Genomic DNA, 16,334 nt, shown 5'->3' with positions numbered 1-16,334 from the left:
AAAGTGGAACTAGGTTTGAAGAACTGGAAGAAAAAACAGTTTTGCTAATAGACGACGTCACTACCTGAGCTGATCCAGTATATCACAGCTCTGCTCCTCTACAAGAATGCCCTTCTGAACAATTCTGTTGTACATTTTGCAAAATCATAGAAGTGCACAGCCTTCCTAGCACGCCGAGGAAGACTGTTCCATAATGTGGGATCCACCACAGAGATTGTCTGTGAATGGGCAGATACTGATTCTACCTGTTTGCAGGGTGGCACCTTCAGACAACTTTGCTCTGATGAGCAAAGCTGTTGTGCCATAATATAAGAGGAGAGGTGGTCCTGCAGGTGTGTGAGGCCAATGCCATATTGGGCTTTGTAAGTGATAGATAAACCTTGAACTGAGCCCGGTACCTGAATGGCAACCAATGGAGTTTTTGCAGAGTGAAAGTCATAAGCAGATTCTGCTTAGCATCCCGAAGTAGCCAAGCCACAGTGCTTTGTATCAACTGTAGTTTCTGAGTTATCCTTAACAGCAGATCTATGTAGAGTGCATTACAGTAGTTCAGCCTTGAGGTGAGCATAGTATGGATCCATATGGAGAGGTCAGCCAAGTCAGGAAGGGCATCTTTCAAGCTAAGTGAAGTTGGTAGAATACCCTTTTTGCAGCTGCATCAGTTTGCTTCCCCAGCAGTAAAGGTGGAGCCAGAACTGTCCCTAGGCTCTGAGCAGTCAATGAAAGACAACTGGATTTCACTGGAAGAAGGGAACCTCATGTCCTTCAGTGCCTTGTCCTTCCCAATCAACATTATCTCCAACTTCTCAGGATTCAGTTTCTGCTTGTTTAGCTATTCAACTACAGCAATCAGGCATAGGTCTAGAGATTCTATAGCATCACCAGGAGATTTGGATAAAGAAATTTAAAGTGTCATCAGCATATTGATGGTACTCTTTTCCAAAACTATGAATCATTTCTCCTAAGGGCTTCACATAAAGATTAAATAGGATGGGGGGAAAGACTGAACCTTGTGGAACCCTATCAGGCAGGTCCCACACTGTAAAAAACTTGTGTCCTACAACAATCTTCTTGAGTTCTGCCCATGAGGAAAAACTGAAACCATACCACATTCCTAAATCCTTACTTCTGCTTTCAAACATCTCAACAGGATGTCATAGTGGTCCACTGTGTCAAATGCTGCCAGAATCTAGTAAAAGCAGCAGAGAGGTGTAGTCTTTGTCTACATTTGGATGGAAAATATCTACTAGGTTCACCAGTGTTGTCTCCCTTCCATAGCTCAGCCTGAAACTGGACTAGGGCAGATGATTCATCCAGGAACACCTGGAGTTCCATGTAATTGCCTATTTCTATCATTTTACCCAGGAAAGGCAAATTGGAGACTGAGAGGAATTTGGCCACATCATTTCCCCCCTGGCCACCGATGATGGCTTGTTTTAGGGCACAATGATATGTTCTCTGGTTCAGTGACTGATTTATAATGGGTTTTCAAGACTCACTGATATGATCTTTAAATGCATTAAGTATCTAGGCTGGGCAAGGGTCTAACAAACAAGTGATGGCCTTCGCAGATACCAGGATCCTGGAGAAATTCATTGCCATAACCAGCACAAAGTGATTCATAAAGGCACCAGATGCTGTGTTGTGTCTAGTGTCTCAGCTCTATTATGGTCAGTGTCCAAATTTACCTATCGACTGACTGACCTACCATTTTATCTCCACAAGACCCCTGTGAGATAGGTTAGGCTGCCAGTGTCTGACGGGCCTAAGGTCATCCAGCCTTAACCCCAAGATTATCTCTGTCATGTAAGATAAAGTGCCCAATTAATCTTTGGTGAGGCTTCTACCCAGGTGCAGGGTAAAGGGCTTGGATCCCAGGCTGCAAGCTGTAGGTTAAGAGCATAGAGAATAGGTTCAAACGGCAGGGATCTCCCCTCCCCCCCATTTTTCCAGTGGGGAAAAAACTGGGGAACACTGAAAAATACTATTATGAATTTCCTTTACTTTTGGAATGAGTGAAATAATTTTTAAGACAATGTTTTACTTACTCAAAATGTATAGCATTTAATTTTTCCATTAGAAAATGGTGTGTTGGGTTAATTGGGTGATTATGGGGAAAAGTGAAAAAACTCTTTTAAAAAATCTGAAACAAGCACAATGCAAGATGCATTTTCTGATGGAAAAATTAGAAATTTTGGGAAACACTGTAGAAAACTCTTATGACCCCCCCCCTTTGGAATAAATGAAATGCTTGACATATGGCATGAAAAAGTCTGAGGACTCCTTCTGCCCCAGTTTTGGGCTGTACACCCATGGAAGCTTTTTTTTTCCTTTTGGAATTAATGAAATGCATTAAGATGTATAAAGCGCAACAGCTTTCTGCTTTCTCTTGCTTTAGAAGGGGGCATATCTTTAATTTTGTTTGTAGAAAATGAAGGCATTTATACTTTTAAATTCCATAAATAAGTCAATTTATACACGTTTATATGCTAATTAATTTAAGTCATAAATTATGCATTTTATGTCATTAAAGTAGCTAAAATGGTATAGGGTGGATAGAAAAGTGCATATATTTCAATCTACCCCCTTTTTTTCCTGAAAAAGAAACTTTTCTTCATAGTTCCAAAATTTCTGGAATTGTTATATCTCTATTCCTACCACAACTACAGGATTTAGATGTACTATCTAGTCTTCAGTAACAAAATGTTTGAGAAGTGGAACGAGAATGGTTTCATGTTCACTCAATTGTCTGATGTTTTGGGGGACGACACTTAAGAGAAGTGAATAGCTTTTGAACTGTAGTGCGCAGACTGGAGGGCTAAAAAGATGTTTTTTTTAAAAAATAAGACCTGATAGATTCTTATGCAACTCTATTTGAGATAAAGAACAGCATAACAGAGGGAGCTCAACCTTCTCTTTTAAGTATGCTTGCCTAATGCATATAAGCCACTATAATTATTTATTTATTTATTTAATTTATACCCCACTCTCCCCACAGATGGGCTCAGGGTGGCTAACAACATTCAAAAATACATTAAAAGTCACAAAACCATAAAATCAATAATAATTTTTTAAAAGTCATTAAAATAGTTCAGGAGCAGGTTGTTTAAACAAATATTGGGAGTCCGTATATGGGCATAGCAGATGGCCAACGGCAGCCCTAGAAAAAGTAGTGGTCTTAGATGGAAGAAGGGGGACACCCACTGGCACTCAGCCAAAGGCCCGGCGGAACATCTCTGTTTTATAGGCCCTGTGAAACTGTAGCAGGGCCTGCAGGGCCCGGATCTCCAGCGGGAGAGCGTTCCACCAGGCCGGGGCCAGGGCACAAAAAGCCCTGGCCCTGATTGAGGCCAGATGGATGTCCTTCGGACCGGGAACCACCAGGAGTTGCTTGTCTGCAGAGTGCAACACCCTTCAGGGGATGTAATGGAAGAGGTGGCCCCGCAGGTATGCAGGTCCCAGCCCGTGAAGGGCTTTAAATATCAAGGTTAACACCTTGGACTGGATCTGGAACTCCACTGGGAACCAGTGCAGCTGGCACAGTACAGGATGAATGTGCGCTTGGATTGGCGTTCCGGTAAGGACGTGTGCCGCTGCATTCTGGACCAGCTGTAACTTCCGGGTCAGGCCTAAGGGCAGCCCAGAGTAGAGTGAGTTGCAGTAGTCTAGCCTGGAGGTGACCGTTGCATGGATTACTGTGGCCAGGTCCCAGGGCGAAAGGTAAAGCGCCAGCTGTCTGGCCTGTCGAAGATGAAAAAAGGCAGACCTGGCAACGGTTGTGACCTGGGCCTCCATTGAAAGTGTGGCATCCAAGGTCACACCCAGGCTCCTCACTGTCGGCGAAAGTTTCAATTGTACCCCATCAAGGGCTGAGAGCCAGGTCCCCAGCTTGATCGCCCCACGACCCAGACACAGAATCTCCGTCTTCAGGGGATTCAATTTCAGGCAACTCTGATGTAACCATACCGTCACAGCCTCAAGACCCTTGGCCAAGAAATCCAGAGTGAGATCAGACTAAGTGTCATCCGCATACTGGTGACAACCCAGCCCAAAGCTGCGGGCTAACCGGCCGAGGGGGGCGCATATAGATGTTAAATAGCATCGGGGAAAGAATCGCCTCCTGAGGGACGTTGTATACCAAAGAATGGCAAGCGGACATCTGTTCCCCAAGTGCCACCCTCTGTCCCCGATTGCGAAGGAAGGAGTTCAGCCATTGCAGGGCTGTTCCACAAATCCCCACATCGGCAAGGCGGTGGGTCAGAAGATTATGATTGACTGTGTCGAACACTGCTGTAAGATCTAAAAGTATCAGCAGTGCCGACCTGCCCCGGTCCAGGTGTCGCCACAGATCATCTGTGAGGGCGGCCAGAGCCGTCTCTGTACCATGGCCAGGCCTGAAGCAGGACTGGAATGGATCCAGGATAGAGGCATCATACAGGTATGCCTGCAGCTGTTCTGCTACCACCCTTACCCTGGAACGGAAGATTAGAAACTGGGCAGTAATTGGCTGGATCAACAGGATCCAGTGATTGTTTCTTTAATAAAGGCCGTACCACTGCCTCCTTCAGTGAGTCTGGAAAAAAACCACAACTCAGAGAAAGATTAATGAGGTCAGCTAATGGTGCCCGAATCCCATCACTGTCAGTTTTTACCAGCCATGATGGGCACGGGTCCAGTGGGCATGTGGTAGGTTTCACAGCATGCAGGACCCTGCCTACCTCCTCCTGGGAGAGGGGCCTGAATTGATCTAATATCAACCCTGAGGATGACCAAGGGGCCTCCAGTACACATACTGCATCAACTGTGGTGGACAGATCCCAGCGGAGTGACAAGATCTTATCCACAAAATAGTCTCCAAAAGCCTCACAGCTTATTGCCGAATTTACATTTTTATTTGTCCCATGTGTGAGGGATGTTAAAGACCAAATCACTCTGGAAAGTTGTGCTGGGCAAGAACTAGCGGACGCAATGGAAGCTGCTTAGTAGTCTCTCTTTGCAGCTTTCACTGCCATCTCATAGGCATTCATAAATGTCCTATAAGATGTTCTTTTCACTTCTTCACGGAGTCATCACCACAGTCGCACTAGTTGTCTCAGGTCCTGTTTCATTTGTCTTAGCTCATCAGTATACCAAGGAGCTACTCTAGTTCGGGGGCAGAGAGGGCAACGGGGAGCGATCTTGTCGATAGCTTCAGAGAGACGGGCATTCCAGTTCTCTATCAGCTCATCCAATGAGCCACCAGGGGGCATTGGATCCCGCAGAGCGTTCTGGAATTCAATTGGATCCATTTGACTCTGCGGGCGAGCATAAATCAGCTCATTGCCCAAGTGGGGGGGGGGGTCCATGGTGCTCAGACAACCCCTCAGTATGAGGTGGTCTGACCATGGCACTGCTATAGGTTCATCCAGATCCACCTGTATCCCCACTCCAAAGATCAAATCCAGCGTGCGTCCTGCTCGATATGTGGGCGTCGATACGAACTGGGAGAGTCCTAATGCCGCCATGGAGGCTATCAGGTCCATGGCCCATGAGGAGGTAGCATCATCGGCATGGACACTGAAGTCCCCCAAGACCAGAAGACTGGGGTACTCCAAGGCCCAGCCAGCCACTGCCTCCAACAGGCCAGGCACAGCATCTAATTAAATATAAGAGAAGAACAAAATGAAATTTAAATGTCTGAAATACACTTCATCAGTCGGTCTTTCACTCTCCACATCAAAACAAGCTCTCCCTTGAGAGATTCATATCTTTATCTTTAACTATTGTGAGACTTGCAGGCCAGAATCTTCCAAATTAATGCTAATGAATTTTGGACTATTTTCTGGCACTGGAAATTAAGAATTCCCAGCATCATATAACTAAAGTAGTGTTTTTGTTAGCATACTGTAATTATTTAGTTCTAGTACAAGCTAGGTTGCCATGTTAACTGTAGTTTTCAGCACCATTTATTTTCAACAACACATCCAAAACAGAAACCTTTCAAGCTTAATATCAGAATACTAGAGATGGGCACGGACTGGGAAAACCGCATGGACCACCAGTTCGTGGTCTGTTGATTTTCACGGACCACTGACCACAAATTTTTAATGGACCTGCCCAGTTTGTGAACCAATTTGTCAGTTCGTCACTTCTGGGGGTCCTGGCTCTGCCCCGTTAACACCCAGAGAGCCCAAACTTACACAGAACCTTCAGCAACCTCTCCTCCAGCCACCCTCCAAGTTTGGTCAAGATTGCATTTCGGACAACCAAGTTACAGACCCCCAAAGTGGCCACCCCCAGGAAACTTCCAATAGATACTGGAGACACAAATGCCAATTGACTTGCATTGGCTAGCAGCACCAAAAAGTTGCAATGATGCAAAATCAAACAGAAAAGGGTGGGGGAAGAGCCCTCTCACTCACCACACAGACGCCTTCCCACACATTGCCTAAAGAAATAATCCTTGCTCCTTACTCGCATACTGGCTACACAATGTCCCACCCTCCATTGCAGACTGGGGGCTCTTTGTTTGGTAGGCAGAGCTGCCTATCAAAGTTTTGAAGGCTAAGATTGGCTGCAGAACGTCCCTTGCAGAGCTGGGAGCTCTTTGCTTGGCAGGCAGAGCTGTCCATCAAAGTTTTGAGGGCTAAGATCGGCTATAGAACGTTCCCACCCTCCCCTGCAAAATGGAACCTCTTTGCTCAGCAGTGGCTGCAAAACGTCTGTGTATGTGCTCTCCATTGCCCCAGGAATTGGTAGATGGATGCCAGGGTGTCTGGACTCATGGACAATGGACTAACTGGCCCAGGCAGAGCAAAATTTGTGAAAAAGGTGAGTCCACAACCTGTGTGTTCGCGAACTATGAACTGGGCTGGACCGTGCAGAATTTTGGTCTGTTTTCTGGACCATGCCCATCTCTACAGAATACCATTACTCTCTGATGTTAATACTGCAGGATACATAGTTATTACAAAAGAAGCAGCAATGAACATTCAGAATTGAATGTCCTCTAGAGATAGTAGAAAATGTGGCAGGACACCTGAGTGGCTAATTGACATTGACAGAGAGGTTGTGGAGAGGCATCTGGCTGCACTTGATGAATACAAATCCCCTGGGCCGGATGGGGTGCACCCAAGAGTGCTGAAAGAACTTTCTAGAGAACTTGCAGAACCCATTCATTATCTTCAAGGCCTCCTGGAGGACTGGGGATGTGCCACAAAATTGGAGAAGAGCGAGTGTTATCCCAATCTTTAAGAAAGGGAAGAAGGATGACCTGGGAAACTACAGGCCGGTCAGTCTGACGTCTGTTGCTGGGAAGATATTAGAACAGATTTTAAAAGGATTAATCTGTAAGCATCTGAAGGACCACTCAGTGATCCGGGGAAGTCAGCATGGTTTTGTCCCTAACAGATCTTGCCAGATCAACCTGGTTTCCTTCTTTGATCGAGTGACTAGCTTAATGGATCGTGGGAACTCTGTTGACATGATTTATCTGGATTTCAGTAAAGCTTTTGATAAGGTCCCACATGACTTTCTGATGGGCAAACTGGAAGACTGTGGACTGGACTATAGGACAGTTCGGTGTATAGGGAACTGGTTAGAGGACTGCACCCAAAGAGCGGTGGTCAACTGCGTTTCATCAGATTGGAGGGAGGTGTCCAGTGGGGTGCTGCAGGGCTTAGTTTTGGGCCCGGTACTTTTCAATATTTTTATCAATGATCTGGATGAAGGAGTGGAAGGGCTACTCATTAAATTTGCTGATGATACCAAATTGGGAGGAGTAGCAAACACCCAAGAAGACAGAATTAAAATTCAACAAGACCTGAATACTCTGGAGAAGTGGGCAGCTGTGAATAGGATGCAATTCAACAAAGACAAGTGCACAGTATTACATCTGGGCCACAAAAATGGGAAGCACAAATACTGGATGGGGGATCCACTTCTGGGCAGTGGTATATGTGAAAGGGATCTTGGGGTAAGAGTGGACTGTAAACTAAATATGAGCAGTCAGCGTGATGCGGTGGCAAAAAAGGCTAATTCAATCCTGGGTTGCATCAAAGGGGCCATAGCGTCGAAATCGCAGGTCATAGCCCCTCTCTATACTGCCTTGGTCAGGCCGCACATGGAGTATTGTGTGCAGTTCTGGAGGCCTCACTTCAAAAAGGATGTGGACAAAATCGAGAGGGTGCAGAGGAGAGTGACAAGGATGATCAGGGGTCTGGAGACTGAGCCCTACGAGGAAAGGCTGAGGGCCTTGGGAATGTTTAATTTGGAGGAAGAGGAGATTGAGGGGGGGACATGAGTACTCTCTTTAAATATTTGAAAGGCTGTCATTTAGAGGAGGGCAAGGAGCTGTTCCAGTTGGCAGCAGAGGGTAGGACCCGAAGCAATGGGCTTAAATTACATGCACAAAGGTACCGGCTGGACATTAGGAAAAACTTTTTCACGGTCAGAGTAGTTCAAAAGTGGAATCAGCTGCCTAGGGAGGTGGTGAGCTCCCCCTCACTGGCAGTTTTCAAGAAGAGGCTGGATGAATATTTGTCAGAGATGCTTTAGGCTGATCCTGCACTGGGCAGGGGGTTGGACTAGATAGTCTGTATGGCCCCTTCCAACTCTATGATTCTATTAATTTGGGTACGACTATATATATATATATATATATATATATATATATATATATATATATATATATATATATATATATTTGCTTTAGTGTACATTCATTTTCTTTGTATTTGGCTTTGACTCAAGTTCAACTCAGGTATACAAAGACCTTTCCCTCCCCCAATTTTAAATCAGTTCCTCTAAAATTATTTGGTACAAAAGTGTTAAACATTTTAAAAAGTAAAAATAACCAGGTAATACTCAGCACTTATTCAATTGGATAGTGAAAGATTGGATAAAATCAGGGAAATGTAATTATCTTAAAATGAGATTAGAAAAGAACTGAGTGTGAGTACTGATCCTCCTTTAATTAGGACTGACTTTCTCAAACCCTGTGCTGAGCGATAAGCTAGAAAGGGTGCTCTTTGTCTGTATACACTTGAAAATAGGAATCATTCTTAGATTTAGGTAGAGTAGCGATGTCATCTATGTGTATTTATTTGTAATAGTTTAAACATAAGCCAGTGTGATTTGTACATATTTTATTCTTTTGTACTTTGACACATTTAGTTAAGATTACTTTTTAATAAAGTTTTAACTTGAACACTGTATGATTAGTAGGACAAACAAGGCTTTCATGTAGGGTCTGAAATAAATAAACTTCTGATCTTCCCTTAAAATCCATTCACAAGTGGCTCTCTTAAAACTGGCACAATTAGATAATGGCATGTTATAAGTCTAATCTGTATGCTTAAAGACAGGCACCCAACAGACACTTTCCAGCATGTGACACAAGATTCAGAATCCAATTTCAAGTCTAAAAAACCAGATATCATTATTGTTGATTAAGCACTGAATGTCATGGGCCAGTTATAATGGTTTTATGTGATTATCATAGAAAAACAGAGGATCATCTAGTCCAACCCCCCTACACAATGCAGGAAATTTGCAACCACTTGTCCCCCTCAAACCCCCTGTGACTCCTGCTCTATGCCCAGAGGAAGACAAAAAACCTCCAGGATTCCCAGCCAATCTGGTCTGGAAGAAATTCCTTTCTGACTCCAAAGTGGTAATCAGCATTACTCTGGGCATATAAGAAAGGGCCACAAGAGCCTAGAATTGGTTCATCTCCTACCTCTCCTAATCTGCCTAAATTCATATAGAGTCACAGAATCTTCATTAATGTCAGGTGGCCATCTGGCCTTTTCTTAAAAACTTCCAAAGGAGAGTCCACCACCTCCTGAAGAAGCCTGTAACACTGAAAAACGTCTCAAACAGGCAGTTCTTCCTAACGTTTAGCCAAAAACTCTTAATTTTAACCCATTGGTTCTGGTCAGACCTTCTGAGGCAAAAGAAAATAGTTCTGCTCCATCCTATATGTGACAGCCTTTCAAATACTTGAAGAGGGCTATCATATCTCCTCACAGTTGCCTCCTTTTCAGATTAGACATACCCAGCTCTTTCAACTTTTCCTCACAGGACTTGGTCTCCAAACCTCTCACCATCTTTGTTGCCCACATTTGGATACAGCAGTGCCGAAAACCGAACACAGACTCCAAGCAAGGTCTAACCAGAGCAGAGTAAAATGATACTATTTCATCATGTAATCTGGATACTATACTTCTGTTGATACAGCTTAAAATCACATTTGCCTTTTTAGCTACTGCATTGCACTACTGACATGTTTAGTGTATGATCTACTAAGACCCCTAGATCCTTTCCACATGTTCTACAGACAAGTCTCCACCATGTTTTCTCTGTGGCAACATCTGATACAAATCTATACAAAGAATCACATTTTGGGAATTTAACACAGGTTTAACAGGTAAGTCAAAATCATAGTGCAAACTAATTTGTGCTTCAATAAAAACAATTCCCAGTTTTATGCCTTGGATGTAGCTACTCAACATGGAAACACAGCCGTGAGAACTTTTCTAAACATGTGCACTGGGGTTCAATCAACTTAACTGGAGATTTTCAGTTCTTGTTCCAGGGCTTTAAAGTCTGACTACAACATCAATTTAGAGATCTTATTCTGTTCATAAAGGGACACAGTGAATAAATAACAGCTATTCTGTGCACACAAGTCCCTATTGGTTCTTACTGTATGTGGAAAATAGACAGATCAAATGAAGCAATATTTTTTTTTAAATATTCATTACACGGCCTGGCAAAGCCATTTATTTGAGCTAGGGACTCTTGATTTACAAAAGAATAAAGAAAGGCTCTCATTGCTATCTAAGTCTATAATTCCCTTCCACCAGAGAATTTAGGGCAATGCATATGGTTATTCTTTGCCTCTTTTATCCTTGCAAAAATCCTGTAAAGATGGTTAAGCCTGAGTATTTGTGACTGATCCAAGGTCATCCAATGAGTGTCATGACAGCATGGGGATATGAATTTGGGTTTCCTAGTCCAACACTTTAGCCACCATGTAACCCTGGCTTTTATGGAAGATATTTAACTAATGATACTACTAAAGTTACCATGTTTTTGAAGATCAGGATTTCTCTAGTGACTGACCAATATTTACAAGTACTCACAGTTATGCTATGAAGCAGTTTTGTGTAACATTCCATAAAAATGAGTAAACTACTATTATGATACAGCAATATCAAGTCCAAAGTGAAAGGACACTTACCAGTTTCTGATGATGTACTTCGTATCCTGAGTCATGTCTAAATTCTGCATCCATCTTTACTTCTGAGATCTCTTCTGTTTTAACATTGGTTAGTCCCGATCCTACAGTTTCATTGGAAAAACAAGGAATAACTAAATCCAGCTTTTAAGTAACTATGTGAACACTACTGCTATGTTGGTAAGAGTAATGATAATGATTCACAAATGAAGAAGCACTGAATGAAAAATGTGCGTGATGAGTTAACAGAAGAGTGACTCATCTCCCCTAGAGTTTAAAAAAAACCTGAACAAGCACAGATAATGGGTTCTATCCTACCAACTTCATTGGCAGAAGAGCCTTTTGTATTGAGAAAGGCTCCTTTTTTGCAACCCACAGTATGTGTCTTAAGGGATGTGTCATACATTCTTCCAGGAGCCAAAGGGGAAAAGTAATTGGCAAAATATTTCAAGAACAAAGTGAGCATGATGATGTTTCATAAAATGTTCACAGACAGGAGAACTTCAACAACGGCAAAGAAGTTGAATGTTAATATACGACATCCTCCCACTCACTTTTCTCTAAAATATGAAATGCAAAAGCTTTTTTTGTTTATTTTTTCTCACAATATGTAATTCAGAACATGCCATGATAACTGGTGCCATTTACACATCCTCAGGCTCCACTTCCAGGTTTCCTGTAAAAAGAACTCGGTTATAGTCAGAGCTTTTTCCCTGGGAAAAGAGGTGGTGAAACTCAGGACCGCACCTGATGTCGCTTTGGGTCAGGTGGAACAAGGGGGTTGTTTTTTAAAGTTTAAATCAGCCTTGGTAAAAATGGTCACATGACCAGTGGCCCCGCGCTGGAGCAGCGCGGAGGCCAATCTAAACTCCCCTCTGTCTGGAGATCAGGGGGCGGGGCCACCGGTCATGTGACCATTTTCAAGAAGTGCCGGAACTCCGTTCCACTGTGTTCCAGCTGAAAAAAAGCTCTGCTTATAGTGTTACAGTATCAATGCAGCACAGCCTTCAAATGCTGTGTAGGCTCACTTCTTCAACAAGTTGTATGTAATGGGCATACACATCACTAAAGCTAAACAAACCATATAATGGAGCTCTGTTGTATTTATATCCTATATTCCTTCATACGCTGAATTTCTTTTAATTTGAGCCCTTCCCTTCTCAGTGTTTTTAAAAAATGTAACTTCCATATTTATTACACTTTTATTCAACTTCACAGCCAAAACTGGCTCCTAAAGCAACTCAAGGGAACAAAAAGAAAAACTAATATAATACAATGAGTTAGATAGCGTGGATCCATTCTGCTGCAGATAAAACTATCCTTTCAAGCAAGGTGCTTTTCCTTGACACAAAAGAATTCTTGTGTCTGGAGAATGCTCCTAAAAGCACTATTTAAGAGGAATGAATCCAAGCTACACTTCCATGTTGTTGGTACTGCACAATTCCTTTTGGGATCTGCCTCTAGCTATAGAAAGGTATGTGGTTAATGTAAATATTATATTTTCACATTAAAATACATAAAAATAACCTTGGTTTGACTGACAATGTCAGGTTCTGATTGTGTTTAAGCCAAAGAGACTCCATTTTAACTTTGTCAGTGTATTAAGTGTGCTTCTTGCAGGTGGGGAGACTGCTGCAGGGAGCCTGGAGGAGGGAAAGAGACGGTTATCGTCTGCATGCCTTCATCTTCCTGCTGCCCTTGAGAAACTTTCCTTTTCTCACCCTTGGGCCGTTTGTTTTGAGAACTAAGGGGGAGGTTGGGGCCTGAGGGAAACTGCATACTCTGTACCTATTCTTTGGCTTGGCATTCGTAACAATGCTACAGATCAGCTAAGATCAATGTATCTTGGAATGTGTACTCCATTTGTTGACAATCTTCAGTAAAGCCTTTTGAAATCAATGGACTTTTGTCTTATTGCAAGAGGTTGGTTAAGTTGCAACTTTTGGCAAGCCACAGTCTGACATTTTGTTATGAATCACTCTGTTCCAATGCCTTGGCCGGAGGAGACGGATACCAAGGCCGTGCCCAACAGGGACCCTTTGTTTGATCCGTATGTCCCCAGCCCAGGAAGCGAGGAAACTGCTACGAGTCAACCCGTTCCGGGGGGAACGGAGTCTGGTCCTACCACAGTGTATCCTCTCGTAGCCACGCGAGCTGGCACCCATGATGTCCAGAGGGAGTTGGGCGCTCGACCGCGGGCGACGGCAGAACCCCTGATATCCCTGCATACGCCGAGGCAGTGGGGCTCCAGACCCAGGGAAATGAGGGAGAGGAGAGCGAGTACGGTGTTCTCCTGGTCGCTCATCGACGTGAGATGGACGGTCGGTTTGTCAATGGAGGAAGGGCCTAGAATTATTTGGGAATTGCCCAAAAAGTCCAAAATGCCGATCGAGGCGCGGGCCAGCAATCAGCCATGGTTTGTGTGGAACAAAGATTCGGATCAACTGGAGGAGTGGGACCCCAGAGGTGCCGACAATATCCAGGACTGGGAGACCACTCAGCACGATTTAATGAGTTGGGACTATACCGAAGTGGCTATGTGGAATGTCCCACCGGTGGGACAGCGGGTGTCGGCTGACCAGAGTTGGCAGCAGCTACAGAGCCGAACCCAAGCTGTTGATGTGGGAATTTCAGCGGTGACGGGCCTAGCTAAAGGAATCCTTGCTGGAATATCGGAGGAAGAGGATGTGGCAGGAGCTGCAGGAATGGGCATAATTCGACCCTGGTCCTGAGCCACCACCTCCGAGGAATATGTGGATACAGTACAATTTCTGGGCAAACTGCCCCAAGAGTTACCCTATGAGGACATTGATACATCAGTACCAGTTCACGTCCAAAAACTTGAGGATAGAATTGGAACAATGGAGGAAAGTCTGGCCCATGTAATTCGTCTGTTGTCGGTGTTAGTTATGGAAAAAAGGGGTGAAAGACAGCCACAGCTAGATGGTGAGCATCCTGGATCTATGGAGAGTCAAGTGATAGCAGCCCTACAGCAGTTAGTGCAACAGAGCACAGCGCCGGTTCCGAGGGGCTCCCCCACTTTGACGCCAGCTCAGGGACAAGTCCCTCCTCGGCTTGTAGAGCTTCCGATAGTACCGGAAGATGACCGGCAAAGGCCAGTGATGCTGCCGCCCAACCCCCCGCAAGGCCCACCAGAAGTTCCGCCAGATGACCTCCCACAAGGACCTCCTCCACTTCCTCAAGATGACACTCGTCAGCCAGCGGGACCCCCGGGGGGAAGAGGGGCAATGGGTCAGGAGAGGCCTCGAGAGCTGCCTCAACCGCTACCTCAACCACGAGAGCAGCTGCCTCCCCTGCAACCGCAACCACAGAAGCAACAGCCTTGACGACCCCTGCCGAGGGGCCCAGCGCCGCAGCCATTCCGGCCCTATCAAGTACCTCCAGTTCCGCTGCGGCCCCCCCAGCCAAGACCCCGGCAGGTGCCCGCACAACCTATGCCGGGGCGCCCAGGACCACAGCCAAGACCGAGGCAAGTGCCCTTGCAGTATTTACCTTTACCAGTTCTAAATCAAGCCACTCGACAACTAGAACTACCGATGGGGTGGGTGAAGCTGGAGGCTACGTTTGACGGAGATCCTGCAAAACTGGGATTTTTTCTAGTACAAGCTCTGCAATTTTTTAATCGTTGGGGACATTTGTTCGAGGATGAAGCGAGTCAAATTGAGCATCTGGGGTCCAGACTGCAAGAAAGAGCAGCGGAATGGTACGTAACCTTATATGAATTAGGGCCCCCGGAATTAGACACCTTGCAAGGCTTGGTGGCAGCTCTCAGAACGCAGTATGAAGATCTGTTAGAGGAGGATAGAGCCCGCACAGAATTACAAACCATAAGGCAGGGCAATATGTCTGCCAGAGACTATGTAACCAAATTCTGGCAATTAGCGGTTAAATGTCCCAGGTGTGAAGAGTCAACCAAAATAATTCTGTTTAAATAAGGCATGAATCCTAAATTGCTGGATCGAGCACTAATGCAAGATAATCCTCCGACCTTACTGGGTTGGATACAATTAGCCTGTGAAGTGGAGAACCGTATGCAGGAGGTTCGCCTCGTAGAGCAACAACAGGCAACCAGGCACCGAAGAACGTCAGTTATTGTTCGAGGGGGAAGAGGTGTAGGCACAACCAGAGGAGCGAGAGAAACTAGATGGCGACAAGGATTGTGCCTGAATTGTGGTTAAAGTGGCCACTACGCAGCACAATGTCCATACAAGCCAGTTCAACCAACTCTGCTCCCGCCAGCGCGAACCGCCTCTGCTACCCTTCCCCCGCCTCACCGCCCAACACCCGCTCCCAGAGTTTCTAGAGGTCGGGGCACAGCGCGTAAAAATCCTGTGGAGAAAAGGTTAGAGTTGGATGAAGTCATGGAATTAGAAGTGCCAGCCCTAACAGGGGAAGAAGGTCCAGGCAGCCCGCATTCGGGAAACGAGATGGATCTGTCGTAAAAGGACCCAAACGGCAGATCAAAAAGACTTCCATCCCTGTGGTGGAAAGAGTGAGAGGGTCTGTATTATTCATGCCTGTCACACTAGTGAACCCGGACAGAAAAACACATATTCGAGTACAAGCGCTCATTGATTCTGGGTGCTCCAGAGATATCATTGCACCCGGTCTAGTTAATGGATTGGCACTCCGGGTGAGAGACCTAGAAATACCCATCATTTTTGAACTAATGGATGGCTCTAATATGAATCCAGTAACCACTGAAACTGAACCCGTAATAACAGGGTTAGGACAACATTGGGAATTGAGATCATTTGTAATTTGCCCTACCGCCAAATATCCCTTAATCCTGGGCAGTCGGTGGTTGTGGGAACACAACCCAGAAATCCACTGGGCAGCTGGGAGCATCACGTTTCGACAGGATGAGTGCAAACATCACCAATGGAATCAAAATTGGGGTAAAAGCCCTCCCCGGATGGAGGAAGCCCTACTATCCAAAGAAGAGATTAACCAAATACCAAAGGAATATCGTAAATTCTTGCAAGCCTTCACAGAAGAAGAGGCAAACGCCCTACCTCCTTATACGAGAACAGACTGTGCAGTTGAAATCCTTCCGGGAGCTACATTACCCAAGGGGAGATTATATCCGATG

At 44.9% G+C, this 16,334-nt stretch overlaps 1 protein-coding gene across 4 annotated transcripts in view; it reads right to left on the bottom strand.

Moving 5' to 3' along the window:
- The window catches only part of APP (amyloid beta precursor protein), a 262,122-nt gene that overhangs the window by 14,065 nt on the left and 231,723 nt on the right, over nucleotides 1–16,334 (bottom strand). For all 4 annotated transcript variants that reach the window (XM_054973138.1, XM_054973139.1, XM_054973140.1 and 1 more), the window contains one exon: nucleotides 11,225–11,325. In XM_054973138.1, the coding sequence (XP_054829113.1) occupies nucleotides 11,225–11,325 (101 nt within the window). The remainder of the gene's footprint in view (nucleotides 1–11,224; nucleotides 11,326–16,334) is intronic.

This window comes from Eublepharis macularius, chromosome 3, assembly GCF_028583425.1.
Source record: "Eublepharis macularius isolate TG4126 chromosome 3, MPM_Emac_v1.0, whole genome shotgun sequence".
In the NCBI taxonomy this organism is placed as follows: domain Eukaryota; kingdom Metazoa; phylum Chordata; class Lepidosauria; order Squamata; family Eublepharidae; genus Eublepharis; species Eublepharis macularius.
The sequence above is the reverse complement of the archived record's forward strand: the minus strand, read 5'-3'. Positions and strand labels throughout refer to the sequence as shown.